Source organism: Myxocyprinus asiaticus, chromosome 50 (genome assembly GCF_019703515.2).
Source record: "Myxocyprinus asiaticus isolate MX2 ecotype Aquarium Trade chromosome 50, UBuf_Myxa_2, whole genome shotgun sequence".
Classification (NCBI taxonomy): Eukaryota; Metazoa; Chordata; class Actinopteri; order Cypriniformes; family Catostomidae; genus Myxocyprinus; species Myxocyprinus asiaticus.
The window spans coordinates 13,033,611-13,052,073 of NC_059393.1; the positions used below are offsets into that span (position 1 = coordinate 13,033,611).

At 36.0% G+C, this 18,463-nt stretch overlaps 1 protein-coding gene across 4 annotated transcripts in view; it reads left to right on the plus strand.

Annotated features, from left to right (window-relative positions):
- LOC127439275 (AP-3 complex subunit delta-1-like) overlaps nt 1–18,463 on the plus strand; it is a 43,301-nt gene that overhangs the window by 22,028 nt on the left and 2,810 nt on the right. The window contains exons 23-32 of one of the 4 annotated variants that reach the window (XM_051695493.1): nt 367–504; nt 4,058–4,111; nt 4,843–4,956; nt 6,011–6,172; nt 9,389–9,436; nt 12,030–12,219; nt 12,325–12,413; nt 12,510–12,595; nt 14,876–14,997; nt 15,085–15,164. In XM_051695493.1, coding sequence (XP_051551453.1) covers nt 367–504; nt 4,058–4,111; nt 4,843–4,956; nt 6,011–6,172; nt 9,389–9,436; nt 12,030–12,219; nt 12,325–12,413; nt 12,510–12,595; nt 14,876–14,997; nt 15,085–15,164 — 1,083 coding nt within the window. The remainder of the gene's footprint in view (nt 1–366; nt 505–4,057; nt 4,112–4,842; nt 4,957–6,010; nt 6,173–9,388; nt 9,437–12,029; nt 12,220–12,324; nt 12,414–12,509; nt 12,596–14,875; nt 14,998–15,084; nt 15,165–18,463) is intronic. The other 3 variants (XM_051695494.1, XM_051695495.1, XM_051695496.1) reach the window with 3 other exon arrangements.

Genomic DNA, 18,463 nt, shown 5'->3' on the forward strand with positions numbered 1-18,463 from the left:
AAATTAGCAGATAAAGGAATTTAGTTTCTTCGATTCGAAAGTTATTCACTAAAACGTACAGATTTTGAACTTGTGGTGGCTCTAAAAGATTCAAGTGACAAACCCCAAAGTTGGCACCAGGAATATTGAGACCCTCCCTAAGCATTGTGCCAAATTTCACTACTTCTTTCCATACACTTCTAGGGATGTTTTTTCCAAATCCACTAGTCTGTGGGTTTACTGAATGACTAGTCAACTAATTGGTCCTTAAGTATTACATATAAAGTGCAGCAGCCCTGTATAATAATCGGTATTGTTCAGACAAATGTTTCACATTTCTAAATTACCACTTCAGCATCTCCACAATATGAATATTTATGTTTTTAGAAGAGCAAAGAGGAAAAGAAGAAAAAGAAGAAACAAAAAGAAGTGGAGGAGGAGCCTCTGGAATCCCAGCTAGAAGAGGCTGTCCAATCAGAGGAGATCCAAGAGGTGGCATCCCCGCCCACATCCACATCTGCTGAGGTATGATCAGTTTTGTTGCTTTTGGTTGTTTTCACAAATAATAAAGTACTGTGTTATAATATCTTGTCTTATTTCCCTCCCAACACTAACAGTAGGCGGCTGGTTGGCTTTATTTAAATGGCTCTGAAATATTCCATTGCTCTGTTGAAACTAAATGAAATTTAGTTTGCCACATTGTAAAAGTGTCAGAAATTAATACAAAATTATTTTTACATAGTGAAGCTTAATTCAGTGGTTTCATTTTAAACATTTAGCGACAACTTAGTAAAAGGCCATTCAGGGTTTTTCCTGTGTCAAAAACGGTCTTTAGTGGTGGCCGACGTACACGTTCATCGCAATGCAGCTTTGTTTTTCATAATTGCAATTAATATTTAAGATATGTTGTTGCATTTCATGTTTGTAATGAATATTATTTATTTTTGATCATCTGAGCATCTAGAAACTTCTGAACTCAACAAAACTTTTTGTACTTCAAGGTGCTGTGGGAAATCAAACTAAACACTTTTTTCTATAGGCCTAGTTATAATATTCATGAGTAAACCACTTTACTGATTTTGGACCGTGCTTCTATAGTAAATATGTTTGTGTCTTACTTCAAAACTGATATTGTTTTTCTTTTATCAGACTCTTAATCATTTAGGAATCAAACCAGGCCAGTTTGTTTCCTTATATCAAACATCATTAGAACGAGACATATATTACAATATTACACATGACTTTCTTCATACTTTATATTCTACATTGTAGCCTACTTGCCCTTGTGTTTACCATAGTTAAGACCATGGATTGCTCCTCAGCGGTTAGTTAGGTAGTCTTTCGTAAAAAAAAAAAAAAAAAAAAAAATGTTTATTTGTTATGAAAAAATAATAGCCTAAACACATTTAAAAATGTAACTTTAATACAACAATTTTTTTTTAATACCAAAAAAAAAAATCTATTAAAGTTTACTGTGATAAATGCTAGTCAGGGTGTGTAGATGTGAAAAGTCTTGTAATTGATGCTGGTTTGAAATGATTGCATTGCCACATAGCGCTTTAAAATAGAAAATTCTCACATGGAATTCAAATGGGTCGCATTATGTATGTTTTGTGGCATGATATTGAGGGAAGCCCAGTTTAATCGCGCATGTGGTCCGCTATGCTCTATCCTGTTACCGGAGCACGCATATCAACGGAAGCCCAGCTGACGTGCACACACATGCGTGCTCCAGTATTTAATTTTTTTATTATGATATTTAAAAGGGGAATACATAGTCATAAAACAAGTACGATCAAACAATCATGTTTACAAGATCTTATTCATATAACAGATTCCAACATAAGTACATCAGCCATCTTCCATACAAACAATTTTTTTCAAAAGTAGAGATGTCTTAGCTTTTTTTATTATTCTTTAGGGAAACATAATCATAAAAATTTCAGTGGAAAATAGTCTAATGTTTGGCATATTTTACATACATTTTGCTTTATATGATATTTCCCAAACAAGGCTAGAGTTTTAATTGTGTTTTCTATCGCCAATGAACCAGTACCACAATCCAAAAACAACACCATAGCATCACTTACTTGAATAATTAGGGATACTTGAGACCAAAATTATTTTGAATAAATAAAAGTATAAAATAGGTGTGAGATTGTTTCTGATTCCTCTTTGCAAAAGCAACATTGTGATGAAAGGTCTTCCTTAAACTTATCAATAAAGGAATTGCAGGGATAATATCGATTTATTACTTCAAAATGAATCTCTGTAACTTTTTATTCAGAATTTGTGGTTAGACATCAATAAATATGTAATTCCAAACAAAGGATAATCTTGCTTCCACTTCATAATGGCACTAAAGAAGAGACTAGTATCTTTGGTTAAGATCTTTCTAATATATAAATTATTAAATGTTTTATCCCTGAGGTCTGTGCCCCCAACAGTGAGACCTGGAAGTGAACCAGCTACAGGTTTATACATATTTTCTGCTTTTATGAGATTGTTTCGAGGAAATACAACGAACACATTTTGAATATTCTTTTAGAGGTACGTTTATCCCAAACACATTAATGAATTCAGTGTAATTATACATCACCAGAATGATTTAATAAGTCTACAACAAAAATGAAGCCTTTGTCGAACCAGTCTTTCTTAAATACCCTCTAGCGTGCTCCAGTATACAGTAGTAGGATAAAGAAGAGCACATCATTTGCGCGAGATTCTTGCTGGATCACGCGACATGCAAGTGATACCAGTTTTCAGTCACCCTGCGCACATCCGCATACCACATGAGAAGCATATTTAGTGCTTATTCCTCTTGATTTCGGTGCTTTTTGTCATATAATTTTCTTCAGCAGCCCGACATTTCACTTCGGCGGCCAACGAAAAATTTTAAATGCAGGAAAAATCCTGCCATTTTTTTCTCATCATTAGCCAAATACCTGCACACTATAATGCTGTAATTATCATTAGTAGTTCATAAGTTATTTGATAATTAATTATTCATAATACATTTCCTCCCCAAGCCCCGTTTCTTGTGCTCATTAAATCTATACCAATGCTTACCAAATTATTTTCCATATTTTTCCTTATTGCAAATTATGTAAATACCTTCACATTTAGATAATACAAACATTCATATTTGTAAATTCATTAAATACTACTGTGGGTGCAATGTTTACCAAAAATATTTAACCTATTATTATTCCTTATTTTTCCATATTTCCTTAACTCTTGTTATTTACATTGTTTTTCTTATTGTAAATGATGTAAATGCATTAATTTACATAATGCAAAGATTCATATTTGTAAATGCATTTGAATCTATTGGTTGTGCAACGTTTACCAAAACAATTAAACTTATTTGTTATTTTTCCATAATTCTTCTTATTTACTTTCTTATTTTTATTTTTTTGCAAATTGTGTGAATGTATTCATATTTACATAAATGCTTATTTTTAAATGCAGTATATACTACTGGGGGTGCAATGTTTACCTAAACATTTTTGTTATTTTACTTTTTCATACTTTATTTCCTTAATTCTTATTATTTAAATTATTTTTCCTTATTGTAAGCAATGTAAATACATTTGCATAATACAAACATTTACATTTGTAAATGCATTCAAAACAACTGGGGGTACTGTTTACCAAAACCTTTTTGTTATTTTCCTTATTTTTCCTTATTTTCTCAATTCTTAATAGTTACATGAATACATTAACATAATACAAATGTTTATAATTGTGAATTCATTCAGTACTTCTGGGAGGTGCAGTGTTACCAAAACATTTTCATTATTTTACTAAAACAAATTAATATATTAACTTTGTTACATAATTCGAACAAATTCATATTAAATAAATTAGTCTGTTCAGAAAATGCACAAAGTTCATCATTCATATCAATACTCAAAATGTGTTAATGTTACTCCAATAAAAGTGGCCATAACAGACATGGTGATGGAATATCTGCTTATTTTGCTTTTTGAGGTTGTCAGAAAGCATATGTATGGGGTCGTGTTTGGGCCATACAGGAACAGACTCATTTTCCCCCACCCTGCCTTTTCTGTTCTAGGCCTCCGATCTGGATTTCTGGCTCTCTACCGCTCCTGTTCCCCCCGCCACCCAGGTCCGGTCCCTCATGCTTTCTTTATTTCTCCCCCCTCTGGTCATAATGCTGTCAGTCTGTCTTGTTTTTAATCATCGTCTATTCATGTTTTACTCTGGGCTCTCTCCGATCTCTTTGTCTCTCGCATGTCTTTCCACTTGTTTTACAGGTCTCCCACATTTTTGTCTGTTTTTGCGTTTGCTTGTTTTAGTTCGGAATGCATGTGTGCAAGTGCAGAAATAGAAATGTGCATTGATGACTGATGTGAGAACAACGAAATGTCTTCTGTATGATCAATTCTTTGGGCCACTGGTGTATTTTACCATCATAAACAGCCAGGACTCCTGCTTGACAGTTCTCGTGGTTCCAGTCAAACAGCTAACATGTACAATGCAGTTCTTGCTGCTCTTTAAACTAAATGTAGGTCACCTAAGACAGAAAGTACTTGGAAGGAATAGTTCACCAAAAATGAACATTCTGTCTTCATTTACTCCTATTCCTTTCTCCCTAAACTTCACAGTTCAGTTACTGTAGTATTTAAGTGTTACCAAACTTGCCCTCTTTCAGTTTAGCTTGAGACCTGCCTCCTTAAATCTGTTTGTGGAAACATTAAATCAATTTGATCGGAGTAATTTTTTTCTCAAATCATATTGCATGCTTCATAGTAGAAGATTATTCTTCAATCTCTAGATGGTGTTTAAAAGCAGAAACATCTTCTAGCTTGTGTGAATTAATAAACGGGTTGTTTACAGGACGTAACAGCGCCTCCGTCAGTCACGACTGTATCCGCGAGCTCTGCGGCCGCGCCAGATTCTGAGCCAGAGGAGCCTAAAGAGACAGAACCAGAGGACACGGTGAGTCTTCAGGTAATTCTCATTAAAGGGATAGTTCACCCAAAAATTTAAATTCTTGTAATTTACTCGCCCTTTTATTTTTCCAAACCCGTTTGACTTTTGTTTTATTTTGAAGAAAGCCCTGGTTGCTCTTTTTCATACAATGAAAGTCAAAGGAAATGGGGCTGTCAGACTCCAAAAAAAACACCATAATAGTAGTCCATATGACTCTGTAGTCCACTATTTTGCACTAAGCCATATGATAACTTAGTGTGAGAAAAAGACCGGAATTGTTATTCGCTGAAAATCTTTGCCCTCCGCTGTAGCCTTCAAATCTCATTTGCATATATTCAAATATTGCTTGTCAAGAGGCATTGTGCCAGGTTTGACATCTACAGTGTTGGGTTAGTTACTCAAAGTAATCCACAGCAAATTACTTCTCTAAATTTGTAATCAAATTACTTTACTGTTTACTTTATGGAAAAAATAATCACATTACTCAATACTTTACCTTTCAATTACTATCCAAAACACTTTTCACAGAAAAGTTGATTTGTCACACTCAACAAATTCAAAATAATGTCTATTTCCTCATTTCATTTTCGCTCTCAAGTCATACACTCGACAGTCAGCACCATTCATCTTCCACTCACAGAAATGCAAACAGATGTACATATGAACACAATTCATGTTTTGAATGCATTCTTAATATTATTTTAGAAATGTGTAACCCTAATATGTACTTGTATGTAACCCAAACTTAATTGAAAGTCAGTAATTGTAATCTGATTACAAAAATGTAATGTTACACTACTTTTGACCAAAAAAAATTTCGATTACAGTAATTTAATCCGATTACAGCCAACAATGGACACTTGGCGCAATGCAAACGCATTTACATTTTTGGGTGAACTATGCTTTTAGTTGTGGGTGAATTATTCTTTAAAGCATTTAGTTTTGTGCTTGTTAAACTAGAGGAGTAGTTAAGTAGCATGAATCTTTGTTGCGTTCATTACATCTTGTATGCTAATTGCATTATATTTTATAGCTCCTGCTGGATTCATTTATTTATTCATTTCCTGATCAGAAATTGTCCAAACACAAGAAAAAGAAGCAGAAGAAAGAGAAGGAGGAGAAGGAAAAGAAAAAGAAGAAACGACACCACCATCATCACCATCACAGTGATGGAGGAGGAGAGGATTCGGTGCAGAATGGCACTGTGGAGGAGGAGGAGGAGGAACCTCTTCCAGTCAGTATCTATATAAGTAGCCAATCACAGCAGAGCTAAATTAGCAATGCTGTGTCAAACTATTGTCCAAAATCTACTTTGTGCAAGTACGCAAACACTTCTTGTTCTGCAAGCTCAATTTCAAGTGCTGTTGTGTTCTGAATTGCCAGAACCCCAGTTCATAACACAAGTGCATCTTGCATTCTTAGCGCTGCCACAAGGGATGCTATATTTTAGAAATTGACGGAAACTGTCTTCTATGGTCGGTTTTCTCTTTCAACTACTCTCGTGAAGCAACAGTCTGAAGAGAATCTTGCTGAGTTTGTTAAAGTTGCAGTAAAAACTCTCGACATGTTTATAGCTAAGTACCTGAATAATAACACATCCAATTTAAAGGCACATACATTTGAAGGTGAGTACTTGAGTATTAAGGGTAAAGTAATGCGAGACAGGGCAATTGCAATGCATTGGCCAAACATTCACGTCTATGTTTGCGTACTTGCGCAGACTTTCTTGTTGAAGTAGACAATATATCGGTTTCACCTATTAATCGGTGATGATAGTTGCTTTTTGAAATGATCGGTTATCTGCAAAAATGTATGGCGGATATATATATATATATATATATATATATATATATATATATGTGTGTGTATGTGTGTATATATATATATATATATATATATATACAGGTGCATCTCAATAAATTACAATGTCGTGGAAAAGTTCATTTATTTCAGTAATTCAACTCAAATTGTGAAACTCGTGTATTAAATAAATTCAGTGCACACAGACTGAAGTAGTTTAAGTCTTTGGTTCTTTTAATTGTGATGATTTTGGCTCACATTTAACAAAAACCCACCAATTCACTATCTCAAAAAATTAGAATACATCATAAGACCAATAAAAAAAACATTTTTAGTGAATTGTTGGCCTTCTGGAAAGTATGTTCATTTACTGTATATGTACTCAATACTTGGTAGGGGCTCCTTTTGCTTTAATTACTGCCTCAATTCGGCGTGGCATGGAGGTGATCAGTTTGTGGCACTGCTGAGGTGGTATGGAAGCCCAGGTTTCTTTGACAGTGGCCTTCAGCTCATCTGCATTTTTTGGTCTCTTGTTTCTCATTTTCCTCTTGACAATACCCCATAGATTCTCTATGGGGTTCAGGTCTGGTGAGTTTGCTGGCCAGTCAAGCACACCAACACCATGGTCATTTAACCAACTTTTGGTGCTTTTGGCAGTGTGGGCAGGTGCCAAATCCTGCTGGAAAATGAAATCAGCATCTTTAAAAAGCTGGTCAGCAGAAGGAAGCATGAAGTGCTCCAAAATTTCTTGATAAACGGGTGCAGTGACTTTGGTTTTCAAAAAAACACAATGGACCAACACCAGCAGATGACACTGCACCCCAAATCATCACAGACTGTGGAAACTTAACACTGGACTTCAAGCAACTTGGGCTATGAGCTTCTCCACCCTTCCTCCAGACTCTAGGACCTTGGTTTCCAAATGAAATACAAAACTTGCTCTCATCTGAAAAGAGGACTTTGGACCACTGGGCAACAGTCCAGTTCTTCTTCTCCTTAGCCCAGGTAAGACGCCTCCGACGTTGTCTGTGGTTCAGGAGTGGCTTAACAAGAGGAATAAGACAACTGTAGCCAAATTCCTTGACATGTCTGTGTGTGGTGGCTCTTGATGCCTTGACCCCAGCCTCAGTCCATTCCTTGTGAAGTTCCCCCAAATTCTTGAATCGATTTTGCTTGACAATCCTCATAAGGCTGCAGTTCTCTCGGTTGGTTGTGCATCTTTTTCTTCCATACTTTTTCCTTCCACTCAACTTTCTGTTAACATGCTTGGATACAGCACTCTGTGAACAGCCAGCTTCTTTGGCAATGAATGTTTGTGGCTTACCCTCCTTGTGAAGGGTGTCAATGATTGTCTTCTGGACAACTGTCAGATCAGCAGTCTTCCCCATGATTGTGTAGCCTAGTGAACCAAACTGAGAGACCATTTTGAAGGCTCAGGAAACATTTGCAGGTGTTTTTGAGTTGATTAGCTGATTGGCATGTCACCATATTCTAATTTTTTGAGATAGTGAATTGGTGGGTTTTTGTTAAATGTGAGCCAAAATCATCACAATTAAAAGAACCAAAGACTTAAACTACTTCAGTCTGTGTGCATTGAATTTATTTAATACACGAGTTTCACAATTTGAGTTGAATTACTGAAATAAATGAACTTTTCCACGACATTCTAATTTATTGAGATGCACCTGTATGTATATGTGTGTGTGTGTGTGTATATATATATATATATATATATATATATATACACTTTTATTATTATTATTATTCCTCTGTGGTCGGCATTGGAGGATTCTACAGTTAGAATGGCTTGATTCTGCCAGAATCAGAACAGCTTGAACAGCGGCCTAAAGAGGTGAAATAAAAACAATCACTGGTACCTCGTGGGGATTTACTGTATCTAAATCTTTCATCATTGACAGTATTCATCCATGTTTTTATCCTCACTTCAATGTATATTTTGTTATTTTGATTAGAAAGTCAAGTGTTCTAAATTGAAACGAGGGCATTCAAAGAAAAATGCAACTACGTGGAAACGTGCCTCGTGAACGCATAAATCGTGTATCCAACTTATTTGTGAATAATAATAAACCTCATTCCTTTTAAAATACATATATACAAAACCCTTCATCTGTGAAATATATAGGCTTTAAATAGATTAATTTGGTAGATAGCCTACTTAACTATAGAGTGTTATAATGCAGCCAAGTCTCCATTTCAAAATAAGAGTCCCCAGTGTGGTTCAGGCTTGATTATAGTTTAAAATCCTCCATTTTGCGCCAAATCATATTTATTTATTTATTTTTTCGGATTATTGCGATTTTGGTTTAAGAAAAACTTGCAACTGGGATTTTATTCATTTTGGATTCTTGTGTCTTTGCCTGTCACAGTGAGGAAAGATCAATTTTAAAAAATGATCCACCGTTTAATCTGTTATTGACCTTTTCCGCCACCGTAGTTATCGGTATCGACAAAATCCACTATCGGATGACCTCTACTTTCTAGCCTAAATGATGAAAACTAACACTTTCCCCTTAAATAATGAATTGTTACATTGTAAATTGCTGTCATATTGGAGCTCCCCAGAGAAAATATTTGTTAATAGCTTTTATATTATTGACTCTTGTCTAATCTAACCTCCACCTCGTTTCAGCCTATGTCCAACTACTCTCTGCTGGCTGAGAACACCTACATCAAGATGGTGAGTGTGATTTCAGACATGAGTCAATCAGTTGTTTGTTTCCTCCACCAGCATGAGCCTCAGGCTGTAATTGAGATCTTATGATGCTGAGACACTGTTGTTGGTTGTTGTATTTGCTAAATCGGCATGACTCATTGCCTTAAGTGATTCTGTTCCCTCGTCTATAAATTATGTATTGTTCCATGTGTCTCTGCATGTATGTTGTAAGATGATGGAAGATGCTGATCAGGTAACAATAGTAAATGACTACTAACGTTGCTACTAACGTGCGGCAATGTTGACTTTAGTCAGAGTAGATGCCATATTTAATTGAAAACACTTTAAAACAAGGCTTGGAGGTCTGTTCAATATGTTGTACTATTGATTACCTCGGTTTTCAGCCAACAAAATATGCACTGTAACCGAAATATCCATATCCACTACTATATAGTATGCCAAAAACAGTACGCCAATGGAGTAGTATGTCCGAATCCTTAGTATTCATAAAACGGTAAGCAAGAAATACCTGAATGACCAACTATTTCTGGCAAGTGTGCATCGACTGGACACTTTACGATCCCATAATCCCTTTGGAGCTGAGGAGATTTCACATTCAAAACGCTGGATTAAAAAGTACGGCGATGAACTGTAAGTGATGTGTGTGTATATATACGAAGCAAGTTGTTCCTATGCTTAAATGGCGCTTGTTTAACAAAACCAGAGTAGGGGCCTGGGTAGCTCAGTGGTAAAATACGCTGGCTACCACCCCTGGAGTTTGCTAGCTTGCTGAGTGACTCCAGCCAAGTCCCCTAAGCAAACAAATTGGCCCGGTTGCTAGAGATAGAGTCACATGGGGTAAACTCCTCGTGGTCGCTATATTGCGGTTCATTCTCGGTGGGGCGCGTGGTGAGTTGAGCGTGGTTACCGCGGTGGATGGCGTGAAGCCTCCACAACGCGCTCAACAAGCCACGTGATAAGATGCGCGGGTTGGCGGTCTCTGACGCGGAGTCAACTGGGATTCGTCATCCACCACCCAGATTGAGGCGAATCACTACGCAACCATGAGGACCTAAAAGCACATTGGGAATTGGGCATTCCAAATTGGGAGAAAAAAAAACAAAACAGAGTAGATTATTTTCACGGTTGTTGTTGTTACATCATTTATTCGGGTCATGGGTCAATGCCCTCATCCCCAGATGAAGTACACTGCTGTTCAAAAGTTTGGGGTCTCTTACTCATTCTTTATTATAATTTTTTTTTCTTCACATTTTAGAATAATAGTGAAGTCATCAAAACTATGGAATAACAGAAATGGAATTATGGAAATTATGGTATGACTAAAAAAATCTAAAATCAAAAATACATTAAATTTTAGCATCTTCAAAGTAGTCACCCTTTGCCTAGAATTTACAGACATGTACTCTTGACATTTTCTCAAACAACTTCTTGAGGTATCACCCTGGGATGCTTTTTAAACAGTATTGAAGGAGTTCCCATCTATATGCTGGGCACTTACTGGCTGCTTTTCTTTATTATTTGGTCCAAGTCATCCAATTCAAAAAAGTTTTTTTTATTTTTATAAAATTTTGGTTTTGTAATGAAATAAATTAATAAGCTGACACAATTATATTTTTGTCTTCAAATATAATTTTAACATTTAAGCATATGCCTTCAGATCAATAGGTTTTTAAGAACATTATTTAATTATAAAATAGAGGGAACAAAAAAATGATTGCAAATAAATGTGAAGCCCAGTTGAAAAGAAGCCAGTTATCTTTACACATTTTTTTCAGTTTGTATCTGGACTTGGATTCAAATGTATTCAGACCTCTTTTTCATTAACACTAATAAAAATAAAAATAAATATTATAATTTTATTATACAATAGTTATTTATTTTAGTTGTAATTTCTCACTTTTAAAACCTTGGGGCTTTTATTTTGATAGTCCAGGAAGATATGACCTCAGTGTGTCTATGTGTGTGCTAGTTCACAATAATTTAAAATGCTTTTCATTCATAATCTGGAGAAATGCTCCTCCATTTCCAACCTCAATACATGTTATAAGCAAACCGAACTATCAAATACAGTACATACTCTGGCAGTATGTGATTTCCGATGCAGAGGTGGACTTTCCACCAGTTTAGTGGACAAAAAACTCAAAAACGTGTTGTCAAAGTTAGTCTTGTCCTTATGAACTTCACAACAGTGCGACAAATTGAACAGACTGTATATCCACCTGTCACCATTCTCATTTTTGTTCATGTCCAATTTAATATGCCGTCTACTCTGTTGAATGCTGTAAGACTGTTCGCCTTTGAGCTATGACTTTAAAACATTAGTTGTTAAATTGGGTGTCATTAAGGGTAATGTGGTCTTATCCTCACTCTTGTTTGAGACGCTGATGTTACAGGCCTTTTGCCATAAACTGTCTTGGATTTATCTGTATCAGTTGTCTTCATTTTAGTTTGTTTTACGTTCTTCAGAACTCGACTGTTTTCCGTCCCATCTCTTCTAGCCTTTTCTAACAACTGGAATCTGAGTGTTGGTGTGGAGTGTATTAGTGTCTCTTTTTTTGGTTTTCTACTGCTAAATCTTCCCTTGTTGCTTCTGCAGGTGTACGATATCCAGGGCAACCACCAGGACGAGAGCAAGGTTGTAGTGTCGGTCATCTTTGAGAACAAGAGCGACAGTTTCCTCAAGTCTATGGAGTTCAACGTGCTAGATTCCCTCAATTCCAAACTGCAGCGACCGGAGGGAGCCGGACCTCATGACGGCCTCACCGTCCCCTTCCAACTGCCACCAGGTCAGAACAGCAGAATAAAAGAGCAAGATGCTGCCATAAGTGCCGTTTACTGGATTTTCGAAGGGTGATTCGATTTCAGACTTGAAAGGTGATATCTTTTTTCAGGGGTGTCAAATGAGGCCCGGTTTGTTTTCTCAGTGCAGAGTATCGTCATGCCTCAGAAACTAAAGGGAACACTCACCTTTATTGTTAAGGTGAGAAAAATCCCATTTCCAATACATTACCAATGTATGATTGATCAGTGTGAGTGGCAGTATTGTTGACCTGTGTATTTCTGTTTCCTGGCGTAGTCAGAAGACTCCTCCACTCATGAGAAACTGGACTTCAGACTGCACTTTACATGCACGTCATACCTAATCACCACTCCCTGCTACAGGTGAGGAGCACAAACCTGTCTAAACACATTGTTGCATTCAAACAAAGCTGGACGGAGCTCAATTCTGAATGCAGGGCTCACGAGACATGTTTTTCTACGTTTTAAACTACGCTTAACTTGACACAGCGACGTAAAAACGTTGTGTTTATCCAATGTGAGAAGTGCTTCTTCGTTCTTCACTCAGAGCCAAAAAGAAGTTCGAAACAGCCGAGCAACAACATACTGTTTGCGAACATTCAGACACCAGCCAGACAGCTGGGGGAGATGTTTAGAGGTACATTTAAATATGAGGATGATCAAGACTACATGTAAAACATCAAATAATATGACATTAAAATGTGTTATCAATGCCTCATTCTACGAATAGAATTCACACGAGATCAGAAGAAAAAAAAACTGTTTTAACAACTCGATGATGATTTAAAGTAGTGTATATGCAGTTGATAATGTGTAATTTGTAATGTTTACCTAACATGATATACGCGGCCATAATATGTGCCGATTACACACCAGTTCGCTAATAACTCTACATGCCAATGTGTTCATGTTGACTGATCTTTACTGACTGAACAGAATTTAGCTCTCCGCCTCAAAGTAGGTGGAGTTCCAGGTCATACATACCGATGACATGGATCAATGAAAATAAGAAGGTCTTTAGCAGCCGGTACGAAGTTGTCCTGAAAGTTCGCCTTGGTGATCTGTTACAAACCACTGAAATGAACTCAAAAACACCTTCGCTTTGGCCAGATTTTGTTCTAAATTACATCACACCTGTTCGTTCTTCAATTTCGTATAAAGTCTGCAGGGGCCTTACATTTATTCACTCCTAAATAGAGCACATGTATAGCATCCTTCAACCAGTCTTTTTCCCCTAGTTTAGTCTAGTGCAGGGGTACTACTCAATAGGCGGACTCCGGTCCAGATCTGGACCGAAGTACAATTCAATCCGGACCATACCTGCCAACATCGGATTGTGAAAAATAGGGAGATTTTTTAATTTTTTTTAGGTGGGGGGATGGTGTCATGGTGCGAGGAACGGCAGCCGTTGGAGTTTTTGGTCCCCCCCAGGGTAAGATTGTGCCCCCGTAGGGAGTAGGTGCACCACGCAGACTGCGTAATATACGTATAGGGAGCGACAGTACCAGTCAGTAATACTACATTGAAGTTGAATAATGCCAGGAAATTGACCATGTATTCAGATGTTCCTTACCACATCCTTCTCAGTTTTAGCAATAAATGCTTTTTGAGGTAATAATATAAAGTGTATAACCTTTCTTATATGCTGAGAACTTTTCTGACCCATATCTTATAAAAAATTTTTTTTTTTTAAATTCTTCGATTATTTATCTTCTTTATCTTATTTATGTATACATCTTTGTTGGTTTATATGTATTTGACGTTTTTTTTTTTTTTTTTTAGTTTTTTTTTTCTTCACCTTGTCTTTATGATTGTGATTGTATTCATACATTGTTGGATCTGTGTAATTTTGTAAATCTTATTGAACATTTATATTGAACCTTCTGTTTTTCAATAAGAAATCCACTTTTCTTTAGCACAAAATGTGGACTTTTCAGACGGTCCCATACCACACCCTCCACGGTATTAGCACGTTTCAGCACAATGTGTGGACATTTCAGATGACCCCTTACCCACTGTATAAAAAATGTCCAACTTATATCAATGTTAAATTAACGGTCTGAAACTATTTCACTGTGACGCCATCTGACCAGATTACGGGACAAATCGCGGCCGTATTTATTCGATACAGGATGTATCATTTCATATTTAAATAAGGGACAATCCCGTATGAGCGAAGTGTGGATGCAGAAAATCCTGAGTTTATCAGGAGAAATTGTAAATCGGGAGTACGGCGGGAGGAGGGGTGGAAAATCGGGAGAAACCCGGTAAAATCGGGAATGTTGGCAGGTATGATCCAGACCTAGATCTAAATCTTTGTGCTAGTTATCTGACACCTGGCTAAGTGATTGTGTAGGCATAAGCGTGATTCTCACTTAAAGGAAAATATAAAAATGGTCCATTCAGACTTACAAAGTACTATTGCCAATGTGGCAAGTTATAAAAACTATTCAAAAATATAATATAATTTCATAGCCATATGACACTATGTAATCTACGTATTATTATCCGGACATTTGCTGGGAAGGAAATGTAGAGACCGGACCTCTTGGAACTTTAATTGTGTACCCCTCTAGTGGTTAAAAGATCTGGCGATAAAAGATTCTATTCAAGCCTGAAAGTATATGCGATTTGTGTTGTTAGTGACGCATATGCTAAACTGCTGGAGTCGGGCAACCTGAAGGGGAGTTCTCTACGGCTAGAGGGGATCAACATGCCCTTCCATCACCTGCTGGCCAGGATCTGCTTCCACCATCACTTCTCTGGTACCCTGACTTCAGAACAGCAAAAAGTACTTATCAATTTAAAAGTAAAACCCTTTAATGTTTCTGTCTTTGCTTCCTGTTTTGCAGTTGTGGAGAGGATTGACTCCTGCGCATCCATGTACAGCAGGTCGATCCAGGGTCACCACGTCTGTTTGCTGGTCAAAACCGTAAGTGCTCCTGACCTTCATTGAATCTTTGGAATATGATTAGGCATGGGAATTGTAAGGAATTTTATCTGTTTTGGATCCGAATTAGATTCCTCTTAACAATTTCATTAACATTGCTTTAAGAGTCCTGCGAATAATTAGTCCTAAGTATACTCAACAAAAATACTAAACAAAAGTAATACTACTATTTCGGTATTTTCGTGTTTTTTTTTCTTTTTTTTTTTTTAATTCAGTATTTTTTTCGTACCATTTTATTACAACAACTTTGCTCTGAATGTGTATTTTTAGCTGCACATTGTTTTATAAATAACCAGTACTTACACGACCAATTCAGTTATTGAGTCCTTCATCTGCTTCAAACCAATTTAAAACTTTATATTTTAGTATTTTAACGGATTCATTAAAAACTAGGGCTGTCAGTCGATTAAAATTTGTAATCAGATAATTACATAATATGCAGATTAATTAATCAAAATAACTGCTAATATAAATATTTGCTAAGAAAGGGCCTCAAAAAATTATTCAATATATAACTAAATAATTATAAATAGTTATTTTTAAATAATTATAATATTATACAGTATATTTTAATTCAGATAATTAAAAATGCATTACATTATTGTAGCAGACAAGTAAAGCTTTGAGACAAAATGAAAAGTGGGTCCGTGTACCTTCGTATAATTCGTTTTCTCCAAAATAGAATAACCAATAAACCAACCATTTACTCATTTTTCCTCTAGAAAGTAATGGGTAAAATTGAGAAAACACTTAGTTTTTTCCTTTTTCTGGTTCATATAAGAAACAGAAAAACAAGAATTCAGCTCCTCTTTTTTTTTTTCATTTAAGCGTTTGAAATAAGCGTACAACCTGATTATTTGATTTGCCCTGGTGGATGGACGTGACACCCATTTCTACTGATTGGTCAACCTGCAATGTCGTCTGTTCTTCCTCATTCCATTGCCCTTTCACATGGGACGTGGCGAGCGTTAAATCACCGCAAGTTTATCGCGTATATTGAGGGCTATTGAAGGGCTATTGGCTAATGTATATTGAAAAAAATGTAGCTTTTTTTATTTTATTTTGTTTTATTTTTTTTTTATTTTGTCAGCTACAATCAGAAAGGACTTCATTTTGAATGACATGTCTATCTGCAAACATTTTTTAAAAGTGTAATATGGGGGAATAAATGTGTGTTAACCAGGTCTTTAGGTATTAATTATATGTGTTAAACGGAGCAGAATGAACCTTTTTAAAATTTTTAAGGCTACAAGTAGTTTTCATTCATTGTAAGACAGCAACTAACCATAAACTCATTCAATAAAATGGCACCCGTATCTGTTTTTCAGTTGTCTCTCTTTAACATCTGCATACAGACAAGATGTTACATATTTTCACTATGCACAATGTTCAACCAATACACAATAAAATACTAAGATTGGACAGCAAAATGTGTTTAAATTAAACTGGAATTAAGTAAAATAGTCTTGTTCTTTGGCGTTCTTGGCTCACTTGGTGAGTTCTGTTCTAGCCACAATATAATTGTGTTTTTTAATATAATAACCCCATTATAATAGCCAGGCTTTTTAATATTATACCCCACGTGAGTGCCTTGGATTTTTGGCATGAATTGTTGAGACCAGCAACATGATTGGGGGAATCCTAGCGTTTTATGTAAGCGGGTAACCCCACTACTGCATCGCAATTCAGCTGCAGGTCGCTAAAGTACATTTAGGAAACAAACACAGCAACAACTCTGGAATATTTGGAAATAAAGCAAATCAACAGAGAGTAAAACAGTGAAGTCTTACTCTGATGCCAAGTTTGTTTACACAAGCGTTGCGGGAAAATTACATTGCTGTGGAGAATGCTACTTACAGATGGAGCCATATGTATACGGGAGTAAAGAGTGCGCTGCTTAAACTGTGCATGTAAACGGGAGCGCTTTTTCTCGCTATAACCCGCTTTCTCGTAATAAGCCATAGTCACTGAAAAGATTAGAATCTGTCTGGCAAACTTAAACTCTGGTGAACTCTTATTCTAATTGACAGGGTTGAGAAAAAAACAGATGACGTTGTACATTGACCAATTAGTGGAAAAAGGAGTGTCAGGCCCGCCCATATGTGCAAATCAAATATTCAAGTTATCAACTCTGTTTACTGTATATGAATAAATAAATAAATAAATCTTGTTTTTGGCTATTTCTTTTATAAATACAAAAAACAAATGAATAAAACATAAATTGTTGTATTGTGTTCATGATATATATCAGAAATGGGATAAATAAACGGTTATTCCTAACACATTCATAAATGAGAACAAATTATCCGAAAGTACACGGACCAAAGTGGCTTCAGAAGGCATTATGTTTCCATATTATTGAACATAAGACTATCATTGGCCTACAGTCCATAGCAATCCATTTTGTAATTGAATTCATCTGTCTGTCCGAGATTGATGACAAGGGCTTTTCTAAGGACGTGAATGTATACAGGCATCAGATGGACGTTTTTGGAGCTTCTCACTTTGGTTGCGTTTTATCAAAACATTTTTTTTATATAATTAATCGCACTGAATTAACGAGATAAATTGACAGCCATATTAAAAACCATTCATCTTTCGTTGCGGTGACCAGAAAGGACATAGGAACTGGAAGATATGTTGTCTATTTATTGAGCATTCATTTTAGACTGCAAGAGTACTGCCTAAGAGAATTTTAGTATGAAGTTTCGTCCACATCAGTGGAAGAATGCAAATGTTGAAGAACCATTCATTGAACCGAACGTTATGAAAATCTTTTGGTTCAAGTATTAAAAAAATATATATATACACTGCCGGCCAAAAATTTTTAATAATGTACAGTACTTTAATTCACCAAAGTGGCATTCAGCTGATCACAAAGTATAGTCAGGACATTACTGATGTAAAAAACAGCACCATCACTATTTGAAAAAAGTCATTTTTGATCAAATCTAGACAGGCCCCATTTCCAGTAGCCATCACTCCAACACCTTATCCTTGAGTAATCATGCTAAATTGCTAATTTGGTACTAGAAAATCACTTGCCATTATATCAAACGCAGTTGAAAGATATTTGGTTTGTTAAATGAATCTTAACATTGTCTTTGTGTTTGTTTTTGAGTTGCCACAGTATGCAATAGACTGGCATGTCTTAAGGTCAGTATTAGGTCAAAAATGGCAAAAAAGAAACAGCTTTCTCTAGAAACTCATCAGTCAATCATTGTTTTGAGGAATGAAGGCTATACAATGCTTGAAATTGCCAAAGAAACTGAAGATTTCAC